A 12,352-nucleotide genomic window follows, 5' to 3' on the forward strand; every position below is an offset into this window, starting at 1 on the left:
ATCTGAATCGTCGCCCTCTTTGTGAAGCTACCACAAATTATTTATTAAGAACTATGCCCTTGCCTTATTCCTCCATATGCCATTACCTTTGTGTGAGGGAAATTGTGTTTAACCAACTTATTGGAGTTCTTTGAGGAAGTAACGTGTGCTGTGGATTAAGTAGAACCGGTGGATGTACTGTACTTAGATTTCCAGAAGGCATTTGATAAAGTGCCACACCAAAGGTTATTGCGGAAAATATAAGTATAGGGGGTAACATATTGTCATGGATAGAAGATTGGCTGGCTAACAGGAAGCAGAGAGTAGACATAATTGGGTCTTTTTCAGATTGGCAAGATGTAATGAGTGGTGTGCCACAGGGATCAGTGCTGGGATCTCAGCTGTTTACAATTGTGTAAATGACTTGGATAATGGAATGGTTGCCAAATTTGCTGATGACACAAAGATTGCTAGGAAAGTAAGTTGTGAAGAGGACATAAGGAGGCTCCAAAAAGATATAGATAGGTAAAGTGAAAAGATCTGCAAATGGAGTATAGTGTGGGAAAATGTGAAATTGTCCATTTTGGCAGGAAGAATAAAAGAGAAGCATATTAACTAAATGGTGAGGTTTTTTTTTAGTCATTCACAGGCTGTGGGCTTTGTTGGCTGGCTAGCATTTATTACCCATTCCTAGTTGCCATTGAGAAGATGATGGTGAGCTGCCTTCTTGAACCACTGCAGTCCCTGTGGTGTTGGTATACCCATCGTGCTGTTAGGGAGGAAGTTCCAGGATTTTGACCCAGCGACAACGAAGGAACAGTAATATGTTTCCAAGTCAGGGTGGGTGAGTGGCTTGGAGGGGAACTCCCAGGTGGTGGTGTTCCGATCTATCTGTTGCCCTTGTCCTTCTAGATGGTAGTGGTTGTGGGTTTGGAAGGTGCTGCCTAAGGAGCCTTGTTGCGTTTCTGCAGTGCATTTTTAAAATGGTACACACTGCTGCCACTGCGTTGGTGGTGGAGGTAGTGAATGTTGAAGGTGGTGGATGGGGTGCCAACCAAGCTGGCTGCTTTGACTTATTGGTGTCCAGATTTGAGTGTTGTTGGAGCTGCACTCATCCAGGCAAGTGGAGTGTATTCCATCACACTCCTGACTTGTGCCTTATGGATGGTGGACAGGCTTTGGGGAGTCAGGAGGTGGGTTACGCGCCGCAGGATTCCTAGCTTCTGATCTGCGCTTGTAGCCACAGTATTTAAATGGCTAGTCCATTGACCAGAAACTGAATTGGTAAGCCCCAGGATCTTAGTGGGGGATTCAGTGATGGTAATGCCATTGAATGTCATGGGCTGATGGTTAGATTTTCTCTTGTTGGAGATGGTCATTGCCTGGCACTTGTGTGGCATGAATGTTACTTGCCACTTGTCAGCCCAAGCCTGGATATTGTCCAGATCCTGCTGCATTTGGACATGGACTGCATCAGTATCTGAGGAGCCGCAAATGGTGCTGAACGTTGTACAATCATCAGTGAACATCCCCACTTCTGACCTTATGGTGGAAGGAAGGTCAAAGATGAAGCAGCTGAAGATGGTTGGGCCGAGGACACTACCCTGAGGAACTCCTGCAGTGATGTTCTGGGGCTGAGATGACTGACCTCCAGCAACCACATCTTCTTTTGTGTTCGATATGACTTCAGCCAGCGGAGAGCTTTCCCCCTGATTCCCATTGACTCCAGTTTTGCTAAGGCTCCATGATGCCACACTCTTGTCAAATGTGGCCTTGATATCGGGCAATCATTCTCACCTCATCTCAGGAATTCAGCTCTTTTGTCCATGTTTGAACCAAGTATTGAGCTCTCAGTATTTGAGATAGGTTTCCCTTTATTGTGATACCTTACTCTATGCTTTTTGACATCCATGGGGCTTGATTTGGAAACACCACCCTTTTTCTTTGTGGAATGTTATTCTGCCCCCTCACTGCCTCCCCCTTGAATACCGCCACCTTTTCTGACACTGACTTAGCTGTAAGTGGCTAATTCCAGTCCAGTTTTGCCAACGATATCATAGCTTAATAAAATTGGCTTTTCTCCGATTTACAACTTTTAACCTCAGTCTTTCTTGGTCCATTTCTATAGCTACGCTAAATCTAACTGCTCAAGATCACTAACAGCAAAGCACTCTCCCACTGGTACCCCTCACACCTGCCCAATTTCATTTTCTAAAATCAAGTCCAGAACAGCCTTTTCTCTTGGTGAGCTTGCTACGTACTGGCTAAAAAGGTTCCCTGAAATGCATTTTAAGGATTCTGCACCCTCTATTCCTTTGATGATTTTATCCTAGTTAATGTTAGGATAATTGAAGTGCCCTACTATTATTGCCCTATTGTTTTTGCACTTCTTAGCAATTTGCCTACATATTTTTTTCTCCTATTTTTCCACGACTATTTGGAGATTCATAGTGTATTTTGAACTCAAATTCCTGTGACCAGGAATATTGAACTGCCATTCCTTTCCTTGAGCCAGTTTCAGCAATAGCTATGATCTACTTCCAAGTATCTGATCTGATCTCCCTCTGTTCATTTGCTTTATTCACTAATTTCCTTGCATTGGAGTACATACCACTAATCACTGAACAGCTCTTTTGTCTTGTTCTAGCCTTGCTTTCTTGGCATTTCATACACACTTGCTAGTTTTCTGCCTGGTATTTCCAGCTTTGTTCCTTTCCTTCCTGAATCTATGCTCAAATTCCTATCCTCCTGCCAAGCTTGCTTAAACACTTCCTGCTATGATATTGGTCCCTGCCTTGTTGATTTAAGGCGCAATCTGTCCAGCTTGTACAAGTCTCACCAGCCCAGGAATCTAAAGTTATCTCTCATGCACCAACTCTCCAGCCATGCATTCATCCATGCTACCCTCCTATTCCTTTACTCACCAGGGCACAGGGGGTAATCCAGAGATTATTCACTGAGGCTCTAATTACTAATTTATTTCCTGAGTTCCTAAAATCTGCCTGTAGGACCTCCTCCCTCTTTCTACCTATCGTCATTGGTGCCAATATGGACCATGACCTCTGACTGTTCACCACCACCAACCCCCCCTAAATTTGCAGCTGTTCAGTAATATCCTTGGCCGTGACACTGAGGAGGAAACATCTCATCCTGGAGTCATGAATGTAGCTGTAGAAATGCTTACCTATTCCCCTGACTTGAATATTCTATCACAATTTGCTTTCATGACCTTCCCACCCCCATCATCGCCTCCCCTTCCTTCACCACGACCACCTGCTGTATATCTGTGCCATCTGTGGTACTGTAGACTTGTAGGCTGTGTTCCCCAGAGGAATCATTGCCTTTACCATTCAAAACTGAATGCTGGTTGGAGAGAGAGATTTCCCTGGGACTTCTGCACTCTCTGCTTGGACTTCCTTGACTCTATGGGCAGTCAACTGATTTCCTTCAGGCTGCATACTTTTAATTTGCAGGATGACTATCTCTAGAAATGTGCTGCCAACGTAGCTCTTAGTCAAGTGTATTCACAACAATGACACCAGCTGTTTTTCAAATTCTGAAACCCAGAGCTTGGGCCCTTTCAGTTCATGACACATCCTGCATATGTGGTCATTCAGGATATAAGAACCATCCTGGAGTTCCTACATGGCACAGCTTGTGCACTGAGATATCCTGTCATGCATCTATTAGGCTGCCATCTAAAGTTACCAGAAATAAACTTAAGACCTACTTTGACTTAAGCCTAATACTTAAACTTAAAATTTGTCAAACTTGAAACTTAGTGGTCCAATAAGTTTTTTAAAATTCCAACTCACTGCCCTAATTTAGGGGGAAAAAAAGACCATGGTAATGCTCAAACTAACCACCTTCCTGCTGTCCTGCGAAGTCGTCTTTGATATTTCCTTCACGGATATATGCGCCGCTGCTGCTGCTCCTATCTCCCTTCAGGTCCGCACTCTGTGCCTGAGTTGGTGGTTGAGCTGGACAATGTGTGGTGCTGGTTATGTAGTCGTTGCAAAGTTTGCACTGGGGGACCTATGTTGCCTTGTTCTACAATAGTAAAAGCTTGTATTTATATAGCACCTTAACGTAATAAAATGACCAAAGGTGCTTCATGGGAGCGTTATAAAGCAAAATTTGCTAGCAACATCCTTGAGATGTTAAAAACAAATGTTGTTGCAAATAAACAAAACCTCAGTCCATGAGGTAGGTTTTAAGGTAATGTCTTAAAGGAATAAAGTGAGGTAATGGGTTTAGGAAAAGAATTTGAGAGCTTAAACCTTGGCAGCTGAAGGTATCATCAGTAATGGTGGAGTTATTAAAATCTGGGATGCTCATGAAGCTGGAGTTAAGGAATGCAGATATCTCCGATGTTTGTGGGGCTGGAGGAGATTGCAGAGATGGGGAGGGGCTGAGCCATGGAGGAATTTGGGAAAAAGGATGCGAATTTTGAAATTGTTGCTTAACTGGAAGCCAATGTAGGGTTAGCGAGCAAGGGTAAAGGATGAACGGGACTTGGTTGTAGGCCAGCCAGGAGCACTTTGGAGTGGTCAAATCGAGAGGGAGCAAAGGCATGGAAGCAGGTTTCAGGAGCATTTATGCTGCGAGGGCTGGATTTGAGCGATGCTGTAGATATGAAAATAGACATCTTGGTGATGGCATAGGTATGTGGTCAGAAGTTCATCCTGGGTTCAGTTATGACACCAAGGTTAAAACAGTCTGTTTCAACCTCAGAGGACGAAAGGGACAGAGTCCATGAGGTTGTCGGGGAGAACTGAAGATATTGGCTTCAGTCATCCCAATATTTAATTGGGAACCTCTGTTCATACAGTATGATGCCCCAAATACTTTTGAGAGATTTTGGCATGATAAAATGGTATATGCCAGAGCTTTACAGCATTGGAGACCATTTGGCCCATCAAGCCTATGCCAGCTATCAGTGGGGAAATCCAGTCAGTCCCATTCCCTGTAGCCCTGAGAGTTTATTTCCCTTAAGTGCAGGAAATTTTGAAATCATTGTTCATCTCCACTTCCACCACCCTCGTAGGCAGCGAGTTCCAGGTTGTTACCACTCACTGTGTAAAAAGGTTCTTCCTTGTATTTCATCTGCATCTCTTGCCCAAATCTTAACCTGTGTACCCTAATCCTTTTACAATCAGCTAACGGGAACAGCTTTTTCAATTTTGTATCCCTCTGTCGGATCTTGCCTCAACACCCTTTACTCCAAGGAGAACAACCCCAGCTTCTCCAACCTAATCTAGTAGCCAAAATTCCTCATCCCTGGAACCATTCTGGTATATCTCCTCTGCAACCCCTCAAGGACCCTTACAACCTACCTAAAGTGTGGTGACTAGAACTGGACACAGTATTCTCGTTGTGGCCTAGCCAGAGCTTTATAAACGTTCAGCATAACTTCTGTGCTTTTGTACTCGATTCCAAGATTCCTCATGCTTTGCTAACTACTTTCTCAATATCTCCTGCCACTTCAAAGATCTGTGCACATGAACCCCCAGGTTTCTCTGTCCCTGTACACTCATTAAAATTGCTATTAATTATGTATTGCCTCTTCCTATCTGTTCTGTCAAAATGCATCACCTCTCATTTCTCTACATTAAATTCCATCTGCCACTTGTCTGCCCATTCTGCTAGATTACCTGTATCCTGTTGGAGTCAATTGGTATCATCCTCACTGTTTGCCATGCCTCCCAAGTTTGGTATCATCAGCAAATTTTGAAATTTTACTCTACTCCAATATCCAAGTCATTTACACATACCAAGAAAGCAATGCTCATAGCATTGATCCCGATAGTGTTGGGGAACACCATTGCCTACCACCCCCCAGCCTGAAAAACAACTATTTACCACAACTCATTGTTTTCAGTTTTTATGTCAACTTTTTATCCAAACTGACATTGACCCTCCTATTCCATGGGCCTAAATTTTGTTACTTGGCCTTTTATGTCGCACCTTGTGAAACACTTTCTTAAAATCCATAAAGACAACAACTGTTACATTTCTTTCATCATTCACTGTTACTTCGAAAAAAATTCAATTCGATTAGCCAAGCATGATCTGCCTCTTTTTCAAATCCGAGCTGGCTTTTCCTTAATTAATTCAAATCCCTTCAGGTGCCTGTTAATTATTTTTCTGTGATTGTTGTTTCTAAAACTTTACTACTGATGTTAAACTGATCGGCCTGTAGTTACTAGGAACGTCCTTATTATCCTTTCTTGAACAAGGATGCTGCATTTGTTGTAGTAGGGTTTTTGTCACTACCAGCTTTAAAAAAGAGCGAACTCACTGTGACTTGTACCCCTAGATGGAAAACAAGACATCAGATGTATCATTCTTTCTTGGCCTGTGTTATTTTCTGAAGGATAATGCTGTTCATCGTGCACATCTACCACAAATGCTACTTTGTCCTTTTAAACTCATTTAGTAGCTACAAGCCAGAAGTATAAATAGTTATTGCATTGATTTTTTTTTAATAGTTTACATAATGTAATAATGATAGTAATGTTAGTGAGCATTACAACTTCTTGGAATTCATCCAATTCATCTTACTAGTGAGTTTCTGTCCACTTGCTCTCTCATAGACCAAAAATATACCATAGCTTTATTAGAAGGAGATAGGGGGATGTTCTCGCTGTGTCTTGGCTAATATTTATCTCAAACAATATCATTAAGGCTGATTATCTGGTCATTTATCTTGTTACTGTTTTGTGAGGCCTTGCTATGCACAAATTGTTTGTGTTAACAATGACTACCTCTCAAAAATAGTGCATTGCTTGTGAAGCATTTTGAGAAGCCATGAGATTATGAGGGCTTAAAAATGCAAGTGTGTTTGTTATTATGCAGACTATCCTGGTTCATTTTTATGTCTGTACAAGTGAAGACAACTGCCCTCCACTTCTCCGAAATATGAAAACGGTTTGTGTCACCCAGCTAGTATTAATTAACATATCTAAAAAGAGACACCATATTGTGAATTATGTTTAAATCGGGTTACGTCTCTCCATACAGTATATAATTTTACTGTTTCAAACTTAATACATTACATTACAACTGGGGAAAATAGATGTCTTGGACAGATGGTAAACTTTAAAAGAATTCACTATCCTTTTGATGAGGAGATTTTGGTTGATCAGTCAGAGTTCATTTTTAATACAACAATGTTCGTGTATGATAGATTCTGCAGAATTATATTTGCAGTGATAATGGATAACATATCAGTTGAAGCCCTGAATAGATAAAGTGGACACTTTTTCTCTTTGTATGCCCAGGACTTAAATAAATAATAAGTATTGGGGAGTTACTGAGGTTGGTTTACCTTTTGCTTTACAATCCAAGGACCAATCATGGATAAAATTAGTTAGTCGGAAATAAACAATTTGTGATTTCCATTTACTTTTAGTAATGTTTTTAAAAAAATGTATGTTTTTCATTGGGTAAAAATATTTTCTTAGGTGTGCCTGTGTTGAGCCATCTAACCCTTCCAATAAAACTCTTGATATCTGGTATCGAGAAAATAAATCTGCAGATAATATTTCATGGAGGAATCTCTCAGTTTCAGTGAGTATTGTGTTTCAACAAGGTAAACCTCAACATATACATTAATGTTCCAACTATTCATATATCAGTAAATAGAGCTCATTAACCACCTTGTACAGAATAAGGAAAGTTAAATCTGTGTTTGAGTGTGCTTCGCTAGCAACCTTATCGTATAAACTGTGGCGTCAATTTGGTTGAGCACATGGAAGGAGTGAGCGGTTTGTAGTTCAGTCATTCCAGTACTGTTTTTAAAGTTAATTTTGATTCAATATGTGATATCTTTGAATTTTCAGACCTCTGTTATCTATTACTGTATTTGTAATTTCTCAAAATATACATTTTGCTCCTAGTAAAAAGAATTTCACTGCTGTGAAATTGTTTGCTTTTATTCTGTTCTAGACATCCATCATCTGGTTATGTAATCCTTAGTGAGGTATAGTGCAGGTAGAGTAAAGATCCAATTTTTCTGCCCACCTAATGCAGATGAATTCCTATCTCACAGCATGATGAATGTTTCTATTTTTTCAATTTTCTCATAATTTGGACATTGTGCCATTCAATTGGAACAGGTATAGACCGTGGAAATTACCTGGGGCGTTGTCCCTTTAAAAAAAATCTTGATCTTATGCCTGGTCCTAAATTTTAACAATGTTTTTGGAGGGTCCGCTAGGGCTCTTGGGCTAATTTACGTGTCATCATTTCTTTTCTTTCTATATTTGTGGTTGTTATTTGATGATACAAAAAAAAACCACATAGTGCCATGGTACTGTTCTGACTATGGCTTGCAGGGGTTATTCATGAAAAGTCAACATGAGAAGTCACTTTATCCCAAAGTGGATGTAAAGTAGTAATTAAGGATGTTTCATCAAGTGTCTCTTGATAGATGCACCAGTTGATTCCTATTTTGCAGTGGCTTGTTTGAAGAGAAGTTTGCGAGTCTGTGGAGTCAAATGACTATCTTCAGCATCAATAACAGTTCAGAATTGCATCTCTGGACTGGCTTCAACCAAAACTGGTAATGGACATGTGGCTGAGGATACCTTTACTTTTCAGTTGACACACTGGCACAGTCCTAGGCTTTGGCCAAGGCAAGTGCCTTAACCAGATTCACTGAATCACTTCAGAGTAATTGCTTCATCTCATGGGTGTCGGCTTTGGTGCTCAGTAGCCCCCGGCTTTCCAATTGTGTTTACTTGTATAAAAATATGCTAAGAAGCAATTTGTTAGTTTGGTGCCTCAATGCCAAGAGTTACCAATGTTTCATGGCTATATGTTGCAGTAGCACACTGGCTGCACTGATGACACGGTTGATCCAATTTAGGGAAGACTTTCTATAGTCTTACTGGCGTGTGTTTCTTCCCTCCTGCCCCCCTTTTTTGGTTTTTGTTGGCCTGATTCCACTTAGCATTTGATACAAAATGTCTAATCCTCTTCAGTGACATGGTGTCCAGATAGGTATTGAAGAGGTGATTCCAAAGAACCATAGAAAAGTTACAGTGCAGAAAGAGACCATTCAGACCATCATGTCTGTGCCAGTCAGAAAAAGATGAAAAAGAAACTAGCCGCTCATTTTAATCCCACTTTCCAGCACCTGCTTCATCGCCTTGCAAGTTACAGCACTTCAGATGCAGATCCAAGTACTTTTTAAATGAGTTGTGTTTCAGCCTCAACCGCCGATTTAGGCAGTGGATTTCAGACGCCCACCGCCCTCTGCGTGAAAAAGTTTTTCCTCATGTCCCCTCTAATCCTTCTACCAATCATCTTAAATCTATGCCCCATGGTAATTGACCCCTCAGCTAGAGGAAACAAGCCTTTACCGTCTACCCCATCTAGGCTCATCATAATTATGTACACCTCAATTAGGCCACCCCTCTGTTCTAAGGAATACAACCGTGGCCTATCCAATTTTTCCTCATAGCTGCAATTTTCAAGCCCTGGCAGCATTCTTGTAAATCTTCTCTGTAGTTTCTCCATTACAATTTTGTTCTTCCTGTATCACAGAATCTTAATGGCACAGAAGGAGGCCATTCGGCCTATCATGTCTGCACCAGGTCTCCAAATGAGCTTTAGGAGTTTGTGCCATTGCTCTGCCTTTTCCCCGTACCCTTGCACATTGTTTCTATTCAAATAATCATCTAATGTCCTGCGGAATGCCTTGATTGAACCTGCCTCCACCACATTTCCAGACAGTGCATTCCAGTCCCGAACCACTCGTTGTGTGAAAAAGTTTTTTGTCACGTCACACTTGCTTATTTTGCAAGTCATTTTAAATCTGTGCCCTCTCATTCTTGATTCTTTCATGAATGGGAACAGCTTCTCCCTATCAACTCTGTCCAGCCCCCTCATGATTTTGAACATCTCTATCAAATCTCCCCTCAGCCACTATCTCTCCAGGGAGAACAGTCCCAACCTCTCCAATCTATCCTCATAGCTGAAGTTTCTCATCCCTGGAACAATTCTTGTAAACCTCTTCTGCACTCTCTCCAGTGTGTTCACATACATCTTATAATGTGCCCAGAACTGTACACAATATTCCAGCTGAGGTCTAATGAGTGTCTTATATAAATTCAGAGTAACCTCCCTGCTCTTGTACTCTATGCCCCACTAATAAAGTCCAGGATACTATATGCGTTATTAATTGCTCTCCCGGCCTGTCTTGCCACCTTCAATGAGCTTCGCACATATATGCCCAAGTCTTTCTGCTCCTGCACCCCCTTCAAAATTGCACCCCCTTCAAAATTTCACCCCTTATTTTATATTGTCCATGTTCTTCTTACCAAAATGCATCACCTCATACACTTCTCAGCATTGAACTTCATCTGCTACCTATCTGCCCACTCCACCAACTTGTCTATTTCCTCTTGAAGTTCCATTTCCTCCTCCTCGCAGTTCACAACACTCCCAAGCTTCATATCATCCGCAAACTTTGAAATTGCCCTCTGCACACCAAGATCTAGATCATTAATACGTATCAGGATAAGCAAGGGCCCCAATACCGATCCCTGGGGAACTCCACTACAAACCTTCCTCCAGCCTGAAAAATATCCTTTGGCCATTACTCTCTGCTTCCTATTTTTCAGCCAGTTTTGTATCCACATTGGTACTGCCCCTTTTATTCCATGGGTAGTAACTTTTCTCAAGTCGGTTGTGTGGCACTGTGTCCATTGCCTTTTCAAAGTCCATGTATACCACATCAACAGCATTACCTTCATTGACTTTTTCTGTTACCTTTTCAAAAAACTCCAAGTTAGTTAAACGCAATTTCCCTTTTAGAAATCCATGCTGGCTCTTCCTTATCAACCATATTTTTCCATGTGACTACTAATTCTACCCCGAATAATTATTTCTAGAATCTTGCCCACCTCTGAAGTTAAATTGACTGGCCTGTAATTGCTGGACTTATCCTTACGACCTTTTTTTGAACAAGGGCGTACTGTTTACAATTCTCCCCGGGCACCACCCCTGAGTCTGGGGAAGACTAAAAGATTATGGCCAGTGCCCCAACAATTTCTACTCTCACTTCCTTCAATATCCTTGGACGCATCTTATACGGTCCCGTCAACTTTAAGTACCGACAGTCTATTCAACACTTCCTCCTTATCAATTTTGAACCCTTCTAATGACAGAGTTTCCTTATCTGTCACCATGGCCTGGGTAGCATCTATCTCCTTGGTCAAAACGGATGCGAAGTATTCATTTAATACCTCAAAGATGGCCCCATCGTCCATAAGTAAATTCCCTTTTAGGTCCCTAATCGGCCCTACTCCTCCTTTTACCACCCTTTTATTATTTATATGCCTATAGAAGAGTTTGGGATTCCCCTTTATGTTGACTGCCAGTCTTTTCTCATAATCCCTCTTGACTTCTCTGAACCTTCTGTATTCCTCTTGGTTCTCAATTGTATTTTCTATCTGACACCTGTCATAAGCACACTTTTTCTTCTTTATCTTAATTGCAATCTTCTTTTTCATCCAGGGGGCTCTGGATTTGTTTGTCCTACCTTTCCCTTTCAATGGAATATATGTTGACTGTGCCCGAACCAATTCCTTTTTGAAGGTAGCCCATTGTTCAGCCACAGCTTTTCTTGCCAACCTTTCGTTCCAGTCTATCTAGCCCAGCTCTGTTCTTGCCCCATTGAAGCCGGCTCTTGTCCAGTTAATTATTTTTACTCTGGATTGCCTATCGTCCTTTTCTATCATCATCCTAATGTGGTGACCAGAACTGTACACAAAATTCCAGCTGTGGCCTAACCAGCATTTTATACAGTTCCGTCATTACATCCCTGCTTTTGTATTCAATACATCATCCAATAAAGGCAAGCATTCCTTATGCTTTCTTTACCACTTTATCTGCCTGTCCTGCCACCTTCAGGGACCTGTGGACAAGCACTCCAAGGTCTCTCACTTCCTTAATCCCTCTCGATATCCTCCCATTTATTGAGTATTCCCTTGCTTTTGCCCTCCCCAAATGCATTACCTCACACTTTTCTGGATTGAATTCCATTTGCCACTTTTCTGCCCATTCAACCAAACCATTGAAATCTTTCTGGAGACAACTGCTATCCTCTTCACTATCAACTACATGGCCAGTTTTGGTATCACCTGCAAATTTCCCAGTTATACCTCCCACATTTATTCCACATAAAATGTCTGTCCTATTCTGCATCTGACCCAAGAATAAGGGTCAAGAGTGAGGAAGGCCAACATATAAGGTTACAGATATCACTTGATGTGTATTAGGATTAAGTGGTAATTAGATGACTGCTCAAAACCCTGAAATACCATATATACCTGTGTAAAAGTAGAATTTTTGAGACCAATTT

The 12,352-nt window shown here is 41.4% G+C and overlaps 1 protein-coding gene across 5 annotated transcripts in view; it reads left to right on the forward strand.

Moving 5' to 3' along the window:
* The window catches only part of LOC144678938 (sodium bicarbonate cotransporter 3-like), a 233,759-nt gene that overhangs the window by 164,784 nt on the left and 56,623 nt on the right, over positions 1–12,352 (forward strand). For all 5 annotated transcript variants that reach the window (XM_078539052.1, XM_078539048.1, XM_078539049.1 and 2 more), the window contains one exon: positions 7,446–7,551. In XM_078539052.1, coding sequence (XP_078395178.1) covers positions 7,446–7,551 — 106 coding nt within the window. The remainder of the gene's footprint in view (positions 1–7,445; positions 7,552–12,352) is intronic.

This window comes from Cetorhinus maximus, chromosome 3, assembly GCF_964194155.1.
Source record: "Cetorhinus maximus chromosome 3, sCetMax3.hap1.1, whole genome shotgun sequence".
NCBI lineage: Eukaryota > Metazoa > Chordata > Chondrichthyes > Lamniformes > Cetorhinidae > Cetorhinus > Cetorhinus maximus.